The following is a 22,192-nucleotide window of genomic DNA, read 5'->3' on the forward strand; positions in this document are numbered from 1 at the left end:
GCACCATTCTCACAAATCTAGGAGATTTTGAAAAGGCTTTTGGTAAGATTGATCACTCCTTCATTATGGCAGTGTTGTAGGCTAAGGGTTTTGGTCACCAGTGGTGCACATGGATTAGACAAATACTTGATTCTGCTACTTCATCTGTTTTGCTTAATGGAATTCATGGTCAACTTTTAAGTGTAGGAGAGGTGTGAGGCAAGGGCGCCTCTCTCACCTCTTCTCTTTGTGTTAGATGTCGATGTTTTACAATCTCTTGTCAATGAGGCAATGAACAATGGGCTTCTTACCAGACCGTTGGCACTACAGTGTTCAGTCACCTTTCCCATTTTGTAATATGCAGATGACACATTGGTTATTCTTCAGGCTGATGTGTAGCAACTACATCATCTTCAGAAACTACTCCAAGATTCTGGGGATGCATCTAGATTGAGAGTTAATTATGCAAAGTGAAATCTCATATCAATCAGTATTGTTGCGGACAGTTTTCTGTTTATTGAGGCCCTTCAAATCTCATACCAATCACTTATGTATGGTTGCCTTTAAGCACTACTAAGCCCAAAAAGGAATTCTTCATGCCCTAATTCAGAATGTTCGGCGAAGATTACAAGCTTCTGGCATGTATCTCAATTATGGTTGTAACCTTCGCGCAGTCAACTCAATTCTTTCATCACTGCCTATGTTCTATCTACTCTGCAGGTTTACCAATGGGTAATAAATGATGTTGATAAATACAGGAGTCACTATCTCTAGAGAGAAAAGGAGTCACTATCTCTGGGATTTGGTTTGTTGGCCAAAAGATCAGGGTGGCTTGGGGGTTTTGAATCTCTCGGTTCAAAATGATTGTTTCTTGATGAAGAATTTACACAAATTTTATAATAAGGTTGATCTTCCATGGGACATGATCATTTGGGAGGTATACTACTCCCAATCCCTGCCTCATGCTAGAACTAGGGAAATTTCTTTTTGTTGGAGAAATTGCTTAAAACTACTGCACACTTACAAGCAAATGGCACAATGTGATTTTATTTAGGGCAACTCCATCATGCTATGGCAGGATAATTGGTCAGTTCGGTCGGCTCTCAGAGAAATGTGGCCACACCTCTTTTCCTTTTGTAAGGATGAAGCAATCTCCACAATTATAAAAGTTTCCAAGGTCTATAATTCTCTTATGACCGCTGATGGAGTAGTGCCTGCCCTGAAGTGGATGTGGAAGGGTTGTTGCCAACAAAAACACAAGGTTTTCTTCTGGCTCCTTATACATAATCGCTTAAATACAAGAGCCATGTTGCAGCAAAAACATTTCTTCATGGATGATTATTCTTGTATTTTGTGTGGGGTTGGTGAGTTGGAAACTAGTGATCACTTCTTCTTTCATTGTCCTTTCGCTCGCATGTGTTGGCAATACCTTTGCCCCACCTGGATTTCCCCTTACATTTTGGATAGTCTGAAGACAGCTTTACATTATCCATTCTTTATGGAACTAATTATGCTGACTGCCTAGTCGATCTGCCCCACTAGTGATCTCCAAGTCTTCATAGATACAGAAAGAAGTTCAAGGATGAGCTAACTCTTTTGTTACATAAGGCTTCTAGGAAGTCTTACAGTGGACTCAAATCTTGGGTTGAGAGGTTCAATGTTTTCTTTTTCTCATACTTTGGGCTTATTGCCTCTTAGATAGCCATCTGTTGCTTCTCTCTAACAACTTGATTTTGTATATAACTTATTTAAAAATTAATAAAAAACCACAGTGATAAGCCTCAAAAAAGTATCCGGTGAGACACCTCGCACCTTGTAATCCTCTAGTTCTTACACCTCCCAAAGCAAAGCAGTAAATATCAAACACACAAGATGTAGGGCAGTTAGCCTCCGGACAGCCTAAACATGGGTATATCTTTTAAATTTTTGCAGCTAGTTCGAGATTCAAAACATACTTGCCACCCCTCGCCAAATCTTTGAAAAGGGATACCAACACCTCTGATGTCAGTGTTCCCGCACACAACAGCAGGTTCACAACCATGTCCAATGGGTGCAAACAGAAAGACTATCGGCAATGTTTCATCAACGTCTGTAAACTATCGTTATGGCACTGATACGATCAACAAGTCTATCCACCCATCGGACTCCCCGGCGAAACGTGTCAGCACCAAGCAGGAATTTTGCCACAGATGCAATCAATTTTATCAAAACAATTCACACTTTCTACAGTTTTCTTTGTACATCATGGACAGAAGCCAGCGTAGTGGACAATCCACGACCGTTCAGCATCCAGCAACAATTGTTGCTTCAGAACTGCATAGGCTATCAACTTACCTTTCTACCCTACAACGAATCTGCTCTACAAACTAACAATACAACATCGCTGAAGGGGTGTAACCCCATAAAAAAAACTGGGGATCAACGAGTTTTCATGGCAACCTGGACCACAGGCTGTGGATCACGAGGCCAGCAGAAACTGCACTGATGGATGCTGATGAAGACATTCCGGAAGCTCCACATCAGCATAGTCTGTTGCTGGGATGGCCATCGATAAATCCTCGGTGGAAAATGGTATACTGTACAAAGAAAGCATCACATACAAGTGTAAATTCAATTAAGCATGCTCCGAACTAAGCAAATATATTGCTACACTTCAAATACTATGAAAGCACCATATCCACCGTCTGCCAAACAGTATTGCTGACAAGAAACTGCAGCTACCTTAAATCATCATCCAGCAAAAAGGAATTTGACACAAGGTTTGCAGTATCTTTGTTGACCATTTCCCGCATTGCAGATACAACCTGTAAAATAATAATAATTTCAGAACTAGTAGCACAAAATAAATAAAAAAGATCCAGAAGATGGAAGCTACAAAAGCTAAAAAGGCATACCGCTTCTGATATTCCCTGAGTATTGTATTTGTCGTCCCAGTACATCGAGCAGATCCTGTAGATTTGCCTAATACTCAAAGACTACATGCAAAGGGGGGGGTTAGTTATATATTCTGCAGTAAAATGATGACTAACTGCAAACTGAAGTTATACACATAGCCTTACCGGACAAAGATCTTGGCTGATCTCTTCAAGCGTCTTCTTCCTTTTTTGGTGTATAACCTACATTATAAGTATTGAGAAATTGCTCCAAGGTATAGAGGATGCAACAGAAGAAAAAACAGAGAAAACGCAGCTTGCACAAGAAATTACCAAAAAACCAACAGCTTGTCTGATATAATTAAGCTCATGCCAAGATGTTCCTGCAAACTGAAAGTACAATGGATAATAAAAATGTGAACAGAACAAAACTAACACACAGGAAATGGTGATGTGCAGGTGTTTGTTTTCTAAAACACAAGATACAGCTGGAAACATGGAAGAAACATTGGAAATGAAACAAGCTGAACCACATTATCAGGGTTTCCAATTGTGCATTCCTCAACTGTATACCAGCCTGACAAGTAGAACGCAGTACTGGCACTTACCTCCTCCGTAACATCAGTAATCCATTTCTCTAGCGAAGACAGACCAGCTTTAACATACTCTCCATTCGAGAATGTACAACATTCACGCCGAAGAAGAAGACTGATGAAACAAAAAAGAATGTTAGTATCACTGTGAAAGTGAATTGGTATCTCATTATTCCGCTTGTGCTTCTATGTTTATCTGCACCATAATAAAAAAGCATTTTCTGAAGTGTCAGTGTCCCCATCACCTACAAGTTAACCCATAGAATCCGATTTCTTCAGCGACAAAACAGACCCTTTCCTCAACCAAGAATTACAGCTAAATGATCTATTTACAAATTAAGAAAATATTATTTTATTATTCACTGAAAAGTTACATTGTTTGTTACTCCGTAATAATATTAAGGTATTTCCGGTTATTTGTTCGAACACATGGAACTGGCAAAAATGTCTGTCGTTTGCATGTTCTTAGCACACAGATACCAAATATACAATCTCTACAAACAAGAAACTACCTGTTGAAAAGTTGTATATTGATGAAAGAGAATAGCTGAGTGATAAGTTTACGTATGAAGAAGGACGGCACCTGCAGCAGAAACAGCTAAGGTTATTAGAATCGCTTGGACAAAATTATCACCTTGTTCATAATGAAGCTGGCAAAAGATGTAGATGAGCTAAAATAGGGTGAGCTAAATGAAAAGCTTACATAATTTTCACGTAAAGTGTCCATAAGCAAGTTTAGAAAATTGACAATGTTGTCCCAGTGGGAGTTTGATGGCTGTTGCGCACCAACCCCTGGTGATTTGGAAGCTTTTCCAGCTTGTGCACGTGTTGACTTTGGAGCCTGGCATGCAATTTTCCAGAGGTTACAAAATGATCCACTTGTGCAATGCAGTTGAATGTAACAAAATTTCAAAGGAGATAAGGTATACCTGAATGCAGACACTAAGAAGAGGCGATATTTCCTTTTTTAGATTATCCCTGAGCTGCCCGAATATCTTTTCAACACATGCGGTCAACTGCTGTTTGAACAGTATCGCCGGATACCTAGCATCCACCTGTGCCAGAGTATCACCACGCCCTACAAGCTATGAAGGCAATCTCAGTATCAGGCAGAAAGCTATATCATTAGTTTTCCCTTGTACAGAGATTCGCACAAAAACTACAAACAATAACTAGATTAATAATACTCCCTCCGTCCCAAAATAACTTGCTCCATTTTGTCTAGATACGGATGCATATAGACATATTTTAGTTATATATACATCTGTATTTAGAAAAAAGTTGAGCTAGTTATTTTGGGACGGTGGGAGTAGTATTTAGAAAAAGCTATATACAATGTTTATAGCTTTGTTGTTATACAGCACTTGCTATCTATGTATCCACGCATAATTTTAAGACAGTATAGCCATAATTCAGCAAACTATATGTATATATTTACATTTTTGCAGAACTGTGCTTATACAGTACAGCGGAAGAATGTTATTTTAGAAAGTGTGTGATGTTTACTTTTCTCTTCTTTCTCAATAGCTATATGTGAACTTTCCCTTAGAAACGGAGCACAAGCACATGCGAGTATAAAATGGATGTCATAGAGCAAAATACACCAGCTAACATCCAGTTCTAGAAGGGTCTTCAGAAATATACTAAACTGCATTCATTACTGGCAGGGAAAATAACTGGCAAGCTGGGTTCCTTACTTGGCCTATCCTCCCACCAAGCCCTACAGATCCAGCAGAGCGGCGAGAAGGTGTACCAAAAAATCCATTTGACCGCAGATTCTTCTGCAGAAGGCATAGCAGTGCAGAAGTATTGGACAGCCAATAAGGTAGTCTACCATCTGCTTCCTTTGCCTGGAATACAAACATACATGAAAAAACCAAACTTATTGACTTCCACAAATTAAATTTTGTGGGGTGAACAACAAAACAAATGGGCTTTAAATGAATTTACCTTGAGAACACCATTTATGGCTTCAATTACATGGTCAAAAATCGCAGTCCTCTCTGATTCAAAAGCACGCCAGTGTAGAAGGCATTTATAGATGATACATGCAGCAACTGGTTTGCCATCCTTGAACCCTAAATTTTCTTTTATGCATCTTGATAAGATCTCATGGTTTCCCTGCATGAAACAATACAATACCATCATTAAGATACCACAGAAATAAATTCTTGACAGAATACCAAAGAATCACGAACAATCTATTAAAAATATCTCTGAAGGCATCGACTGATCTCTATACAGAAAAATAATGTCAGCTTAGGAGCAATGAACTCACCTCATGCCTTTCAACAGGCAACTTTTGTCTCCTCGTCCCAGTACTATGTGGAATAGCAGCCAGATGTTTTGTAGATGTTGGGGTTTCCTACAATTTTAGTGTTCACAGTTTTAAGCAGTTAGATAAGAATAAAACACTCCAGTATCCAACTTGAACCAAAAGAGCTTACAAATATATGCTTCTGCTCGCTGTTCGGAAGACCAATTGAAGCAGAAAACTTCTGTATTCAAACGAACAAGTCAGTTAACAAAGCAAAAAAGTGCATTGCGGCAAGGTTAGTACTCAATCTTACAGCTACAAATATCACTTAGAAAAAATGTAAAGTGCTGGGACCAAAAAAACTGAAAATTTGAGTGGGTTGTAGAAGGGAAGAACCTCAGACACTGTTTTTGGAGAAATGTTAAACGCCTTATTCCTTAGAACATGGTTTTCATTTTCCAAGCTCGTCAGTTTCTCCTGCAATCTGAAAGCAGGAATGCCAACTGTTAGACACTATGCTTAGAAAATGAAAGAGCAGTCAAAAACCACTAATGGACAATTCCAGCATCCTGCAGTTATTTGTATGAGGAACGGAAACATACTTTTCCAGATTTTCCTGGAGGTGGGTGCATTTCCCCTCCACATCTTTCAGTTTCTCCATTGTATCATCGCTACTTTTACGAGCTGTGCTAAGTTCATTTTCCAATAACGAATTCTTCTCCGATAATGATTTGACTATGTTCTGTCAAAGCAACAAACAACTGCATTAGCAAAACTAAATAACTATGAGCGAAAACATGAAAGCTTAGCATCAGTCAACAAGTCCCAAAAAGTGTCACTATAATTCATTTTCAAAAAAGGTGATGACACAACATAAAAGATCCAACAACAAATTACAATAGCTGTTCCATGAAAAAGTGTTATAAGGAACCATGATATGAAAAACAAATGAGTTAAGATCATGCAGAGATATGCATTTATTACAGCAGTGCAAGGAGAGAAAAGAACGCTTAGAAGAAAACTAAAAGAGCACCTACAAGACTGAAGTATAAGGAAACTTGACATTTATTTCCAAACTTGAATATTTAGTAAATCAAATCTGACATCATAAAAAGATGAAGGAAAGAAACGAACATAAAAGTTGAAAACTAAAAATGGGGGCAAAACAAGCATACTTATGATAAAATAGTAAAAGGGAGAAGAGAAGCCTTCAAACCTTCAGATTAGAGTTCTGTTTTTCTTCTTCTGCTTTCAGAATCTTGTTACTGCGCAACATAGCTATCTCTTCCAAAGAATCATTCAATTGCCTCTGGAGAAGCAGATTTTTGTCATGTTCAGTTCGGGCAGATGATTTAGCTGCAGCACATTCTGCGCTTAATGTTTCTATTATTTTGTCCCGCTTTGATATTTCCACCAACTTTGTTTCCTCGCCAGCAGCCTACATTTGAAAATACATGCGTCAAGGAGCAAAAAACCACTATCATCAGAAACAGAATAAAGGGGAAAATATCATAAACTCTGAAGTATGAACGCTGCAACACCTATGATTCTATTATATTAATATGGCGTCTAATGCAGGACAACAATGGCAGAAATATTCAGAGAAACATCTAACTGTGTTAAACTGGCAGGAACAATCACAACTATCTCAAATACACGACATGAAGGGTAGCAAGTTCAATATTAATAAATCACAATAAAATACAAACGCAATACAGAGAAAAACATACCCGCATTCTTCTTTCCAAAGTAAGTCTTAAAGTAAGATCATCCAACTTTTTCTCAAGCTTATTCTTCGCTTCCCGGAGTGCACCAGCTTCATTTGCAGTCTAAAGAAGCAATCATAACATAAGAATACTCTAGATGCACACTAATCAAACAAAGATGACACACAAGCTGAGGAAGCATGAAGAGTAACACTGGCAACAGAAATCAAAGATAACATTAGATTAGGATGTTTTCTCTTTTAAGTAGATATGGTTGTTAGGATCAGCTCTAAACATTAAAGAGATCACGCACATCATTCATCACGAAGCAATGAGATAATCCTAATCACAAAAGGTGCTAGGCTCTTCCTCTTGTCTCTCCCTCTCAACCTCGGTGACGTAACCAGCCAAAGCCACACTTCCTCAAAGCCATACCCCTGTCTCCAGATGACCGGTTTAGACATGAAAATTCAACATGTATGCCTTATAGGCATGTGGAGGAAGAAATATTTTTTTAGACGACCCTCGCTTCTTTGACTTTACTCTGCCAAGATCTCAGCCATGTCTAACGCAGATTAAGCCACATAGCTGCTGCTTGTCACAGTGCTGGTAGGTGGTCTCCCCAACATGAGTTGACAACACGAAAGGAAATGGCAGAGATGCTCTTTGTTCTAAGAAAATAAATCATTTCAAAATACCTAAACTGGGTACCAGCAAATCATTGTCATTTTCAGCACTGCTAGAAAATGTGAATTGATTTTATTATTCATAAATAAAATAAAGAATTGCAACAGAAAAATACCATTCTGAGTTTCCTTAGCTCCTTTCTTGCAAGTTTTTGTCTCCAAGCACACTGAATTGCTATAGTAGCTTGCTTGTAATGCTGGAAAAGCATGGCAACCTTCCGTTTTCTCCAGAAGGACTACAATGTTGCAATAAAATCTGATGTTACATAAATTCAACAATACAAAGTCTTAAGCAAGTAATGGACCCACTACAATATAACCTCTGATACATTCCTAATACAGTAATTTTCTAGAGCTACACGGCCAAAAAAAAGTAGCAAGTTCATGCTGTGCCCAGGATCTTACAGGTTAAAATTTCAACTAATTGCTTGCTACCATGGAGAGAAAAATCTCAGATAATCATGTTTCAACTTTCAACCTAACTTATCATCCACAGAAATGTACACTTGATTTAAGTTCGCTTGGTTTCTTGATGCATGGGGTGGAGGTGTTGGGGTGGGGGAGGTGAGGAGGAGAACCTGTATCACTAAAGCAGCCTTCTGCTCTCTGATGGTTGAGAAATAGCGACGAGCAATAAACCCCCGTATACAGGATTGAATTAGCAGAGCTGCTGAACATGCTTCCTGGTAATTCCGCTGTAATATCAACCTTCTTACATGCTTCTGAAGAATTATGGCAGCTGCTGTTTCTCTCATGATTGTATACATCTTCCTTGCAAAACAACCTGCAGGATCATAGAAAATAAACGATCAGGATGCGCCAGAAATTACAAAAGATAATACAGTTCATATAGAGTAATGGACCCACTATCAGGATACGCCAGAATGCTTATACAACTACAGGATAAGATCATTATAATTTGCAGGCCCATGAACATGCCAGGCACAAGAGTACAGAGCCTAATTATTTCTGAACAGTCAACAACAGATAGTTAACTATCATGTACCAGCACACAATTAGTACATCCAATTAGTCACAAAGTTTTATCACTGTGGCAAGCATGCAATCAAAGTTTGATATTTTAGGACATAATTTCTTCTAATTAGGTTGATGGCATGAAACTGTATATGTTTACCCGAAATCGGATTCCAGATTGACTTGTACAAGATAATAAGGAGAGCAACACGATTCAGGACACATGTTTACCTCTACAATATGCTTGAACTGAAATTGAAGCCTCCTTTGTTTTCATGAACTCTTTGCGGGCGATGAATGTTCTGAAACGACCTTGGATGCGGCGTGCAGCATTGTCCAAAACCTCGGCACGACGCACATCCAGTATCGCGATTTGACCAGCTCTAAGGAACACCTTTGTTCTACCAAGCTATCAGGCAAACGGAAGTGCAAAACTATCAAATGATACTTCAAGAGGGAAAAATGATAGTGTACGCTGAAAACTGCAACGCCACTTTTTAAAAATTACATAATCAATAAGAAAATCAAAAATAAAGACTAATCAAGGGAGTATGAATCCTTCACATCATAAAACATATAATGAAATGCTAATAATGTAAATAAGCTTACTTGGAAATTGTCGAGCTTCATTTTTTCAAGGATTGACTCTGTTAACACCCTTTCATCGTAACTGCATAATTATTAGTAACTAATAAGACACCTTTGCTACGCTACAGAACCAAAAAACAAGATGGAACATAGTTTACTCAAATGATATCTTTAACTAATTCATTCTAGTATTTTCGCTTATAGGACAAAGCATGTAGCTATCGGAAGCACGGATACGGATACACTGGTCCGTACGCCCGGATATGGCCCGATACGTATTTTGCACGTATCCCTTGATTTTCCAATTTTTAAAAATAATAATTTAGTATAGATATGGCTGGGATACTGGATACACCGCCGATACTTCTCTGATACGGGAAACCCTACAGTGCTCGTTCGATATAACCAGAAGTGGAGAGCTTGCTTCATGATCTTCAGGCATTAGATGCTCATGACAGAGAATAGACGAGTAGTGGATGTCGAACTGCTCACTTTATTTCGTTACTTCAAATTATGGTTGTGGAATTCTGCTTTTATTTGTGATACTGAGCCTAAGTTATGCTATTCTATGTGAATTAATATATATATAAACGCATCCCCGTATCCTTGTTTTTTGAGAATTGACGTATCGGGCGTATCCCCGAATCCACATATCGGCGCAACCTAGTTAGCTACTATTACCTGCAAGGGGAAATGGGCAAGGTCTATAGGCCAGACAAACCTTGGTATGCTAGGAAACCAAGGTTCGCTCTCAAAATCAAATGAACTTCCGCACAAATGGAGGTATCCTTTGTTAGGTTTGAATTTAGAACCAGGCTGGTAGCAACAGGATACTGCAAGGGGGGAATAGGGCGATGCAAGGTGGCAGGAGGGGATTGGGGTGGGTGGGTAGGTGGTGGGGGGGGGGGGGTTAAGTGAGAACGGTTGGAAAAGGAGTGAATGGACTACCACCAACTCAAATCTTTATAAGTATATAAGTACGAAAGATATCCAATAAGCAACTATTATTTCCACAAACAGCCCAGATAAACTAACAACAATCTCCACAGGGCATCATATAAACTACTATAATTTGTGGGCACTATTACATTGGCAACCATTTGAAATGGCGTGGAGTGTTGAGTTAATCCATACATATGGCTACATGCTGATTCATATATTATTTGAAGACAGTACTAAACTATTCCATAAACAAAAAAGAGTTGATAGAAACTGTTATTAAAATGCAAGAATTGGTTTCACCTTAAGTCAATTGTAAGTTGTAACTAACAAGGGCATATAGTATCAATGTGGCTCCATTCAATGCCACACAAACCATTTGAGAGTGTGAATCAGTAAATTAAACAAACTAGATTTAAACTATAAAGATATCAAACTAGATTCAAACTAAAAAGTTTGCCCATACGGACCAAGGCCATCTATAGAGTCAGTTCAAACTAAACAGTTGAACAAGCATCGCTTACATATCCACAATGAATAAGGTTTTTGTAGTTCTGATAAGGATCACCAACCCCATTAGCACAAAATGAGTAGTGTTATTGTTTACAAAGCGGTGTTGCCAATAGTGCACATTGTGAAGCAAACAACTTAAACCAAACCAGCTGCATAGTGCATATATTAGGTACCTTCCGAGCATCAACTCAGGAACTAGGACACCAAACCGATCAACAAATTCAGCATATGTCCTTCTGGTAGGATAGCCAGCAAGACTAATGCGAACAGCCTCTAAAACACCCTGTGCCACAAACAAATTACAATCTTAAGGAAAATATCGCTAGTAAATCATGCATGCATGTATCAACATATGGAAGCAAAAGGGCATCTTTTAAATAAGTTCATGATACATAGCTTAAAAGGGCAATATAAAGCATACGCACTGAAGGATAAATAATGGTCGATTTTTAAGTGATCTCATGAATGTGGTGCCAGTTAACTTATCCAACACTAACTAGTTTGAGACTGTAGGCCTCCCCAAGTCACATTCAGGTACAATGTAAGACCAGACCAACCAATAGATTGACAAACGTTGGCATAACACTAACAAAGAATTTGGCGTGAGGTTGATTCATCTATTGCAAAAAAAAATGATTTAAAGCAGAGGCAATCAGCATTAAGTCTGGCTACAAACAGCAATGACATTTTTATATGGGAAGATGTGCTGAACTGCTGATGACAAAAAAATTGAGAAAGAAATACACTATTGTATGCTTAAGGTGGAAGTTCTTACTCCACAACGTAGTTGGTGCAAAACACTTTGATTTTCAAAAATCTGAGGCCGATTAACAGAGTTAGGCTTCACACAGCGTACATAATGAGGTTCTGTTGTGCTCAGCGTTTCCATGAGGGCTTGAAGTTGTTGCTATAAGACAATGAATATAAAATACAAGTCAGAAGAGTCAAAATATTCTAGTCTTCTAACTTTCTGGCGCACATAAATTGCCAAGGCATAGTAACCAGATGAAAAATCAAAGAAATGGTAGATTTCAAAGACCAGAAGTAAACAGAATCAACTGCACATTGATTGATACCTTAAATCGGGAAGCAACTGATGAGAATTTATATGACGATCTTACTGACTCTTCCGGCAAAGAAGTAAAAGTCCAGAAAGAAGTGGACATCTTGAAGATGATAAAAGATTGCAGTGCTCTGCAACAATGTAATCCCGATTCTTCTCCAGAAAAGAATCTGTTTGATATGTCACCTACAAAAGGTAGATTTTATCATAGTCAACACACGAAATAAATAATTGAATAACCTGGCTGCTGGCTTACCTTCCCAGCGTAGTGAGAGATACTAAAATCTGTTTCTGAGAACTTGGTCTTCTCAAGCCTAGGATGGGAAGACAAGTTTCTGAACATCTTTGTTGCGAAGGTTACATGAGTAGATTTTGGAAACATGCTGCAAAATTAACAAAGGATAACTGAGAATATTAATTTGCTTGTATAAGTATAGAACTAACATTTTCTAGGAAAGATAAAACCAAGTATTTACCAAGCCTCATCCAGCAGTGCAATAATTCCAATAGGTTTCTGGTTGGAGAATATATAACAGAATTAGTCTCAGATGAGCAACAATGCATAATGTTATCCACAGCAAATAATGGGCAGAAGGACAGCAAAACAGTATTTCAATCCATCCCAAATAGTATCAATTATTGAAGCCCAGATGATGCAACAAAGCAACATCTAGTGTAAGCATGCACAACTCCAGACCAAAATGTACAAACTATTTATAAGTCACACATTAAGAAAATTTGTATTTGCTACCTGGGCCAAACAGCAATAATATTGCAGATATTAACAGCTTGCAGAATAAGCATATTTAACCATCTTTTAGAAAACACTGGCATGTCAGTAACACACACTTAAGTCAACTTAGCATTGTCATGCATACAGAGCATTGACCACACAAACAATGATACTATTTATTACATGAGAGCAAGACTTGAAATATGCATCTATTTAACACCATACATCCTATACAGTTCCCAACGTCATAGATTGGCTAGACCAAAATCTTGGGAGTATGGAAAGCATGCTGTGTACAACAGGTGTTACATTTTAGATTGATGATTATTTCCTTCACCAAAAACTTATTAGAAGGGTATTGAGGGCACCAATAGTGATTTCAATATAATTAGATGGTGATGAGGGCATATGATGTCAGGTCCATGGTTGCAATCAGCAAACGGTCAACACTTATCATTAAAAAGTGAGACCAATAGGCAACAAGGGACTAGGCCTTGGTATCTTTTTGTAGAAAGAAATCAACCTGAGGCACCCTGTGGAAGCTAGGATTCGAACAAGGGTTGGCAGTGTGCGCACCGGCACTGTTATCCAACCGAGCGACGCCCAGTTATCAAACATGCACTGATGCTCAAGGCATAAGAGCACTAACAGATCTCAGCACTGGTGACACAAATGGCAAACATGACGCCATCTAAATACTTGCCTTAATAAGTTGTAAAGGGGTCATTCGATACAAGTGCAGACAACTAAATGCAAGGTAATGACTGACCACTTAAAAACTGAGATAAGTCTGCCCAGATTTATTGAAAGCCTGGTGAAAACTAGACGATTCGGCTGTTTAGGCACAATTAGAATTTAATGCGCCGTTTAATTAGGCAGAGTAGGCCTCCTCCTCAACACTCTCAGCCACAACCTCTCCCCCTTAATATCGCATGTACTAGTGAGGGGGTTCTGCATGCGAACATGATCCTGCATGTAGTTGCATGCCCTCGATTAACTTGTCGTTTAAATGAGGGTTTTAAGGAGAGGATAGAGAGGAAAATTGGAACCTGATTGGCTGAAATTTTCGCCCGATAATATCTCTCTTGTCCTGTATCCTGGCACCTTGGCCGCGCTGCGTTGCATTACGCACGCAATAAACCCGACCGGAGGGAGTAACAAAGTTCACAAAAATAAGGCAGCGTTCAGAAAAAAAGGAAACTCAAAGGAATTTGCAGGATTGGTTTCCTGTGGAAATTTTCTGTTGGGAGTGTTCCGAACAAAGGAAACAACACTCCCAATTCCTTAGAAAAGGCAGCCTTCCCAATTCCTTAGAATAGTCTAAGTGGGTGGACTAAGTCTAGCTGGACCAATCGAAGGACATGTTACTGGACAGAGATGGCATATGTAGTCTAGATTCATCCATAAAGCTGGTCAACAAAGAACCATATTGGCCTGGTCGTTCCAAATTGTTTAGTTCGTCTGCTTTGTATTTGCTTCCTGTGTTCCATACCCTAATGAATGTATTTTTTCCTGCGGTTTTCATTCCTAAGTTAGACACATACGGTCTTTTTCTATTCTTTTGTTTTTACTATTCCTGTATTTTTCCTTCCTGCATTCAAAACAGGGCCCAAAAAAATTCACGTATTTATCACAGTAAATCAAAAGTATAAAGCATAGATTGATCAACGACCACTTCTTACTAAACTAATAAGTAACGCAATGAAACAACCTTTTCAATCAAATCCAACATATCTTGATTGTCAATAAATTCAATGTAGCTCCAATTTATTTTCTCGCTTTTGTACTCCTCTTGCTCCATCTTGAATACATGCTGCGAAAACACATTCATACAATTTAATGTCAACGAAAACAAGTAAATTAAGCATGCAACAGCAAAATATGTTGCCAACTTGTCATCCATTAAAGACACATGTCTCTCTACATCTGACAGTAGAACTAGAATATACCTCGTTAAAATGTTGCTGAAGCTTTTCATTCGCAAAGTTAATGCAAAACTGTTCAAAGCTACAGACATAAATAAAAAAGGAATACTGTTAAGAAAAGAACAGAAGGGCAAAATCAATAATTTTAATGTGATAGCTGGTGGCAAACTATTGCATACTTTTACCAACATTTCCACAATAGGTAGCTATAATATGTGAAAAATACAGAGTGGCTAAGTAGAGATAGAGAGATCCAAACCAAACTAATACTTATATGAAAAGATCAGCAATCAGATGAGAACTGACGATAAATAGCATTTCAAATAAAAAAAGGGGAAAATATTTTAAAAATGCAAAGAATAAAATAATTGATAGTGCCCTTTACTGCAACTAGCAAACAGCGAAAGAATTAATACTATGTATTTTTTATTGAATATTAAAAAACTACTACATGTGATATAAAGTCAGTATCGGCTGAGAGCGAGAGATAGTATCAGCTATTTAGAGACCTGTTGTGTTTGAAGCTTTCGAAGCCATAGATATCCAAAACACCAATTTGTGCTTTCGAATCAACATCTTGACCAATTGACTTGTTAATATTCTGAACAAGCCTGAAAATATTAAAGGTGTTATATATGTGAGCATTATGAAAGCATACGAAATTTATAAAAAATGAGAGAGAAAATACCAGTCAAATAATCTTGCATATACAGTCTTTGCTAAGGTATCACGATTAGCCACCGCTGCAGCACAATCTAATGCTTTTATAATTATTCCTTCAGTGGTGTGTATAGACCGGCTACATAAAGATGAGACCAACAGATCTGGATCGCACCTAATTCAAATAGCAGAGTGACATTAAACAATTGTTTTCATTAAGAAAAAGTTGCAGAAAGGTACTCCCTCCGATCCATAATAAGCGTTGGTAGTTTAGTACAACTTTGTACTAAAGTTGTACTAAATCGCCGACTCTTATCAGAAATTGACATAAATACTGACATATGCTACAAAGCATAAGATTCATGGTAACCAATAATATTACACATGTAACAGAACATTACACGGAAGAATATGAGATATATTTGTGCATGCATGAAGATTCATGGTAACCAATAATATTTTGCGTGTAACAGAGCACTCATGAAACTGTGGTCCATTTATCCTTCTACAGAACTGGTGTGAGAGCTAAAACAACAAGTGCAGCTAGTTTAACGTTGTAAACTTCGCTGATGCTAGATTCGGTCTTCACCAAGGAATACACGTTATGCACAGAACCAGAGAAATGATACTTACATACAAGCACGTATAATGAGTTTAAATTGATTATACATACAGCATGCACAGTGACCATAGAACTAAAGATTCTAATTATTATTGTTGCTTCTTCCATTCACGTATTTGGGTATCGGCCAACATAGGGCAGAAAGGGTATCCTCTGCTCGGCAGCAAAAAACTAGCTGCGTTTGGTTCATTGCCCAAGCTAGCCCCGCCAAAAAATTGGTAGCCTAGTATATTTTGCTCTATGTTTGGTTTGTTGCCAAAAATTTGGTTGCCAATGAATCCCCTCCCATTCCTCTCACAGATTCTTGCCAAATAGTTAGTCAAGTGTAGGTGGAGAATTCCTTAGCCAAAAAATGGCAAGCCAATTCTTGCAACCATGTGGTAGGGCTAGATAGGGCATGAACCAAAGATGCCCTAACCACCAATTCCTCTACATTCACTACCTCAACAGATAGATCATTTAGATAAAACAGTTAAAGAACTTAGGAACCAACATAAATTACTGTAGTGAAGATTACTACAGACAGATGAGGACGGACATGTACATTAAAAAAAGCATACATGAGTAGTGTAGCTGTCATCTGGAGGTGAAAATTTGATGTTGAATCTTTAATTTTCGACGAATCAGATTCCTTTCCTGGAGAAAACTCAATATTTCCAAGATGGAGAATGGCTGCCAATGTCCGAAATATAGCATCCTGTATAAAGTACAGTGTACAGATTCATTTTTACATAAAAAAAAAAGGCAAAGCTACGCACTGTAAGTACTGTACAGCAAGTTTTTTGTTAGTATCTTATTTCCAGATAACATCTGTGTATGTACACATCATGCTAGAAACCTGATCACTTCTGCTGATGCCGACAATATCCATTGCCCTTTTCGTCTTCCAGTACTCATCTTCATTATTTGTCCCTTCCAATTCATATGTCTTGCTTTGATTCAAGTAATGAAAAGTACTTGCATGGCCAAGCTTGTATAACTCTGCATCCTTCAGAAACAACACAAAATCAAATTTAACCTAACTGCTTCACGGCACCAACACAAAAATTGATAGACTACAGCCCAGTATTTAATATATACGGACTCTAGAATACTATGCCTTTCATCCTTAAATAGGAGTCTGTCTTGGAATGCGCACAATGAAACTTATTAAATATTTACCACCAATATACTATTTCATGAGTCACATGAAAGAAGAATTAGCCAATCTGTCATTAGCCATATCTCTCAGCATTAATTGCCACAATTCTATATCGAGACCATGTCAATGTATAATGTGGCACTTGTTTTGGAAAGATGACAATTAGAAGCATTTTTAAATATCTCTAGAACAGATCCTTCTCTTCAGCAAAGTAACATATAGTAATCCCGATACAGAACAGATACAGCTTGAATACTTCTCGACCAACCAAACATCCAAAACCTTTGGTTACTGTGAATTTGGCTAGTTTACACATATCTCCGCAGCATTATACTCGAATGAAATACCAAATTATTGAACCTTGCAAGTCCAACAATCTGTGATGAAAGTGCATGGCATTGTAAGTAAAAACTAAGGGTGTGTTTCGTAGGTCGGCTCAACTCAGATATTCCCACCTCATCCCACTATTTGTTGTTTGTTAGGTCAGGTCAGCTTGGTTGAGCTATCCCCACCTCATACGAAAAGAGACCCTCAGCCATGCCCACTTGGGAAGCTCAAATCGAGGTTCCCAACTCAGCTGAGCTGAGTCCATCCGGAAAATGTTCCACGCACGCGCTTCGGCCCGCTAGGGGTCACCGGACCGCATGACTTCGTCTCTCCCATTTCCCCCCAGCCCCCATCCCGTTCTCTCTCTCTCTCTCTCTCTCTCCCCCCGTCCACTGCCCTGCAACTGCCCCATCTGGCCCTCTCCCGAGCTCTACACCAGCAACCGAGCAGCCGGCAGTCCGCGCCGCCTCTCCTGACCTCGTCCAGCCCGAGCGGCAGGACGAGCTCGGCCTCACCAGCGAACTGAGCGGGGGGAGGAGCCCTCGACCGGCCACACTGCGCGCCTCACTGCGCATGAGCATGAGGAGCAGCTCGGCCTCACTGCGCACGGAGCCAGAGGGGCTCAGCCAGTTGGCCTTCTGGCAGCAGCTACTCTTGCCGGCGGCGGCGCCAGAGCCTGAGCCCAACGCTCCTAGGGACCTGATCGCTTTTCTGTTTTGTACTCAGGGACCCGTTTGCTTTTTATTTTTGTATCACATGGCTCAAGTCATACAGGACACCAAACAGGATCTCAACTGAGCTCAGCTCAGCTCATACAACCTACCAAACACAACACAATAAAACACACTTAGCTGGACTCAGCTTGTCAGATAGCCCACCCAGGTTACCAAACACACCCTAACTGAATCAATAAATAGTGAAACAGAGAACTGTCAAGATGAAATTTCATTGTTCTCAAAAAAAAAGATGAAATTTCATTGACTATGACTATAGAAGTCCATGTCCTTCAATAATTATGGTGGGCTTGACCTTCCGGTCAAAAAATTGTGGGCTTTACTAACTTCATAGAAATTTTCAAAGATATGTTAAATAGCAATGAAACATGCAATGTACAAGAAGATAACAATTAAACAAATAGCAATAGTTGGTACTGGGTAGACATACCTTTCCTGATGCACATAACTGATAAAAACAATGAAAGTTTCTTTCAGGGTCAGTAATTTGCACAACACGAGATCTTTCCAGAAGATAGGTCCTAATTGCAGCTCCGGATATTCTACCAGTTTTATCAAACTGGATCTCGACAAATTTTCCAAACCGGCTGCAACCAAGAAAGAATCATAAGTTGAGATTTAATAAAGAAACATCAAAAAGGTTGAGTTCTAAAAACTAGTAAAGACATGAGATGTTCTAGAATTTACTGTGATATGCAAGTTATATGTTATTTTCTGAGGGAAAAACACATCCAAATCATTAAGCACTGTAAAAGTGAAACCTCACCTTGAGTTGTCATTTCTAATTGTCTTTGCATTCCCAAATGCCTCCAGAAGAGGGTTAGACTGTGAGGAAACAAATGCCATTATAAGATTGACACCTTCAACATTAACACAGAGAAATCAAATATTTCACAAAAAAACAAAAACAGAAAGGCCATTAGTTTCCATATGACAGTCAAAAACATATGTGATAACTGGTGAAACTTACTTCAAGAACCTGTTGCTCAACTGATCGATCATCAAGAACAGCTCGGCCACCAACATACGTAAGATATCGCATGATAAGCTTTGTTGTTTCAGTCTTGCCAGCACCACTTTCACCACTTACTAAGATCGACTGGCTCCGGGAATCATTCACCATAGCCCTGCATTACCTTGATAAATGTCAACAAACAAATAGTGTACATATGTAGGTTACAGTAACAGAGTGTAACAACTGAATCAGAATGTAGCACCCACCTGTATGATGCATCAGCAACCGCAAAAACATGCGGACTCAGATCGCCTAATCGGACACCCTTATATTGCTCCATCATGTACTCATTATACAGGTGAGGAAGCCTCATGAAAGGATTAACAGCAATCAAGATGCTTCCAGTGTATGTCTATCACAAGACAAGTGAAAAAGATGTCATAGAAAGGCTGAAGCAGAAAAACAGAAGTACACATATTTGCTAAGTCATGCCAAGAAATGAAGAAAAAATATAATGCAGTTAATGCTTAAACTCGACAAATCAGAGGAACAGGTATTTGTCCCAAGTAATTCATCGTAACTTACACACTGTGCCAATGATTTTCATCCTTCACACATTCCATATAGAATTACTTAGCAATCTAAAAATGAAAAAGATTTTAACATTTACAGTGACTAACTAAATTTAGTTGCACCTAGATGTACTGCAAATTTTATATTCAAATTGATAAGAAGTTTTCCCTACTGGTCATATTTTTAATACTGCATATATTTCAGTCTTAATTTCAATTAATTTAGCAGGTGCCAGGTTAAGGTGACTATCCTTTCCATCAGATAAAAATATTGCTGGTGAACAACTTACATATATCTCATTCAATGCATATCTCCGCTTCAGATTGTACAAAACACCTGGTTCATTAAGATAGGTCAGTTTGGTCATGTCATCAACATGCCCCCCACCGAGATCTTCATCTGTGTCCCTAGGCAGCAATTTCTCTGGCAAAACTGAAATCTGTGAACATAAAAAGAGTATAAATAAAGTAATCTGATAAATTTTCCATCAGGATAAAGAAAACCAGATCTTCGTAAAATTCCAATTAAGCAAGAATTCCTGGCATAAAAAAAGACCACATAATGAATTGTTTCAGCATAATCTATGTGTTTGACAGGACTCAAATTCTAACCAAATGCAACTCTCAGACAGCTCAAAGGGTGTCTCAATAAGTCAACGGAATCTAATTTCAAATAAATCAGGCATAAGATCAAAACAAACAAGCTGCACAACTCAAACGCAGCTCAGGAAGATGAACTAAGCTGATTGCAGAAGGGATTGTAAATCTGGCCGAACTGTCAAGAATATTTCAAGAGTTTGAAGTTATCCCTAGCTGCCTACATCGCAAATTAAGTTTAACAGCAGGAGCAATCTAGCGTAACTTGCACAGCACGCCGAATGAGTTCAAAAGACCATAGAATTACCCAAAGGTACTCTTGCTGAAGCTTGGAGCTATTTCTACCGCAAGTAACAACTCAACGACATCAAATCTATCTAAACAGTTAAGGATTTCAAAGCCTGAATGCAGCAGTCTGAACAGTTAGCTGATACAGCACACCGCGTCTGAGCTGTGAATACTGCAATATGGAATCATAATTTCCCCCTCGAACTACCCACTGCACATTCAGAACCATGTGCAATATTGTACCTACAAAAGCAACAGCTTCAAATTAAGAGTTCGGGCGATGTGCCTTGATTGTTAGTCGGGTGTGTGTGGTTTTCACCGGTTTTCCTTTATTAACCGTGTCTTGTATGGTTTGGTCTGGTTTCCCTTATTAAGGGGACCAGCTCTTCTTCTTCTTCTTATAACGCAATGCGGGAGCTCCACGACCTCCGCCGAGGCCAATCAAAAATTAATTACCCACTGGGACTACTTCCGCCAATTCGAATTGACTACGCCTCCCAGGCGCAATTTACACACAAAAAAACAACTCTGAGACCATTTCTATCAAAAAAGTAGGCTAAAATTTTGAATTACCTCGCTAGTTTTTTTTTAGCAAACCAACACTAGAACAAAAACCTATTCTCCAACAAACTCAAATCTAACACGAATCAAACCAACCCCAGATGACCCCTGCTCACATCCGCATCCACGAAAAAATCAAAACGGCACAAGGCAAACTTCGACCGCACGGAATGGGGGCGACAGCGACATAGGAGGGGGGATAAGGAGGGGATTCGCGGCACCTTCTTCCGCTGGCTCGTGAGCACGACGACGGCGCGGTCCCTGGCGTCGACCACCTCCGCCTCGAGCCACCCCTCCCCCTTCTCCTCCACCCAGACCTTGGACCCCTTCCGGTAGCTCATCCCGCCGAAACCCTAGCGGGGGGGGACGGCCCCGGTCCCTCCCAGCCCTAGCGCCCTCCGCCTCACCGCGTCTGCCGCCGGCGGCGGCGGCGAGCACGAGGCGCGCGCGCGCGGTTCGGGCGGCGAGCGCTCGCGTGCGCCTTATCGGAGCCCCGGACTAGAGCGCCGCTGGGTTGGACTCGACGCTGCCCGAAATTTTTTGCTTTGGCTTGGCGCTTCTTCCTCGTGCGCTCTCTCTACTAGCGGCCGAAACAGGTTAGGGAAGCGGAAATAGCTAGAACCGCGAGGTGTTCCCTGCAAATACGCCTCGCCGACGTGGCACACCTGAATTTGAACTGAGGCGTCGTTCTCGCGTGCGTGGCGGAGGTGGGCCCGGCGCGTTCAAGGCGGTGGGGCCCAGGGGACAGGGGCAGGAGGAATTGTCGCGGGCCCCACCGGGACGCCTGGTCCGTTCGAACTGTTGCCCGATCTGGACTATTTAAAACTTTGCGATTTTGAATGCGTGAGGCGGGGGTTTTGTAGATCTGTCCCTCATGTGTCCTGTATTTGCTAACGTGTGGAGCG

The 22,192-nt window shown here is 39.7% G+C and overlaps 1 protein-coding gene across 1 annotated transcript; it reads right to left on the reverse strand.

The window, feature by feature from the left end:
• Positions 1-2,157: 2,157 nt before the first annotated feature.
• Positions 2,158-21,628, reverse strand: LOC124693121 (protein OPAQUE1-like). The gene is given in 39 exon segments (XM_047226574.1): positions 2,158-2,555; positions 2,701-2,783; positions 2,874-2,954; positions 3,039-3,095; positions 3,186-3,242; positions 3,461-3,560; positions 3,958-4,028; positions 4,149-4,286; positions 4,375-4,530; positions 5,143-5,295; positions 5,396-5,566; positions 5,724-5,810; positions 5,893-5,943; positions 6,099-6,186; positions 6,305-6,444; positions 6,919-7,140; positions 7,433-7,531; positions 8,211-8,330; positions 8,673-8,878; positions 9,301-9,478; positions 9,679-9,739; positions 11,283-11,392; positions 11,885-12,016; positions 12,186-12,256; positions 12,259-12,358; positions 12,429-12,555; positions 12,649-12,686; positions 14,617-14,718; positions 14,855-14,912; positions 15,340-15,441; positions 15,519-15,665; positions 16,673-16,809; positions 16,951-17,100; positions 18,745-18,901; positions 19,081-19,139; positions 19,285-19,441; positions 19,536-19,681; positions 20,132-20,281; positions 21,509-21,628. Coding segments are annotated over 39 exon segments (4,500 nt in total). The 3' UTR covers positions 2,158-2,437.
• Between the last annotated feature and the right edge of the window lie 564 nt (positions 21,629-22,192).

The sequence above is a fragment of the Lolium rigidum genome, chromosome 2, assembly GCF_022539505.1.
Source record: "Lolium rigidum isolate FL_2022 chromosome 2, APGP_CSIRO_Lrig_0.1, whole genome shotgun sequence".
NCBI lineage: Eukaryota > Viridiplantae > Streptophyta > Magnoliopsida > Poales > Poaceae > Lolium > Lolium rigidum.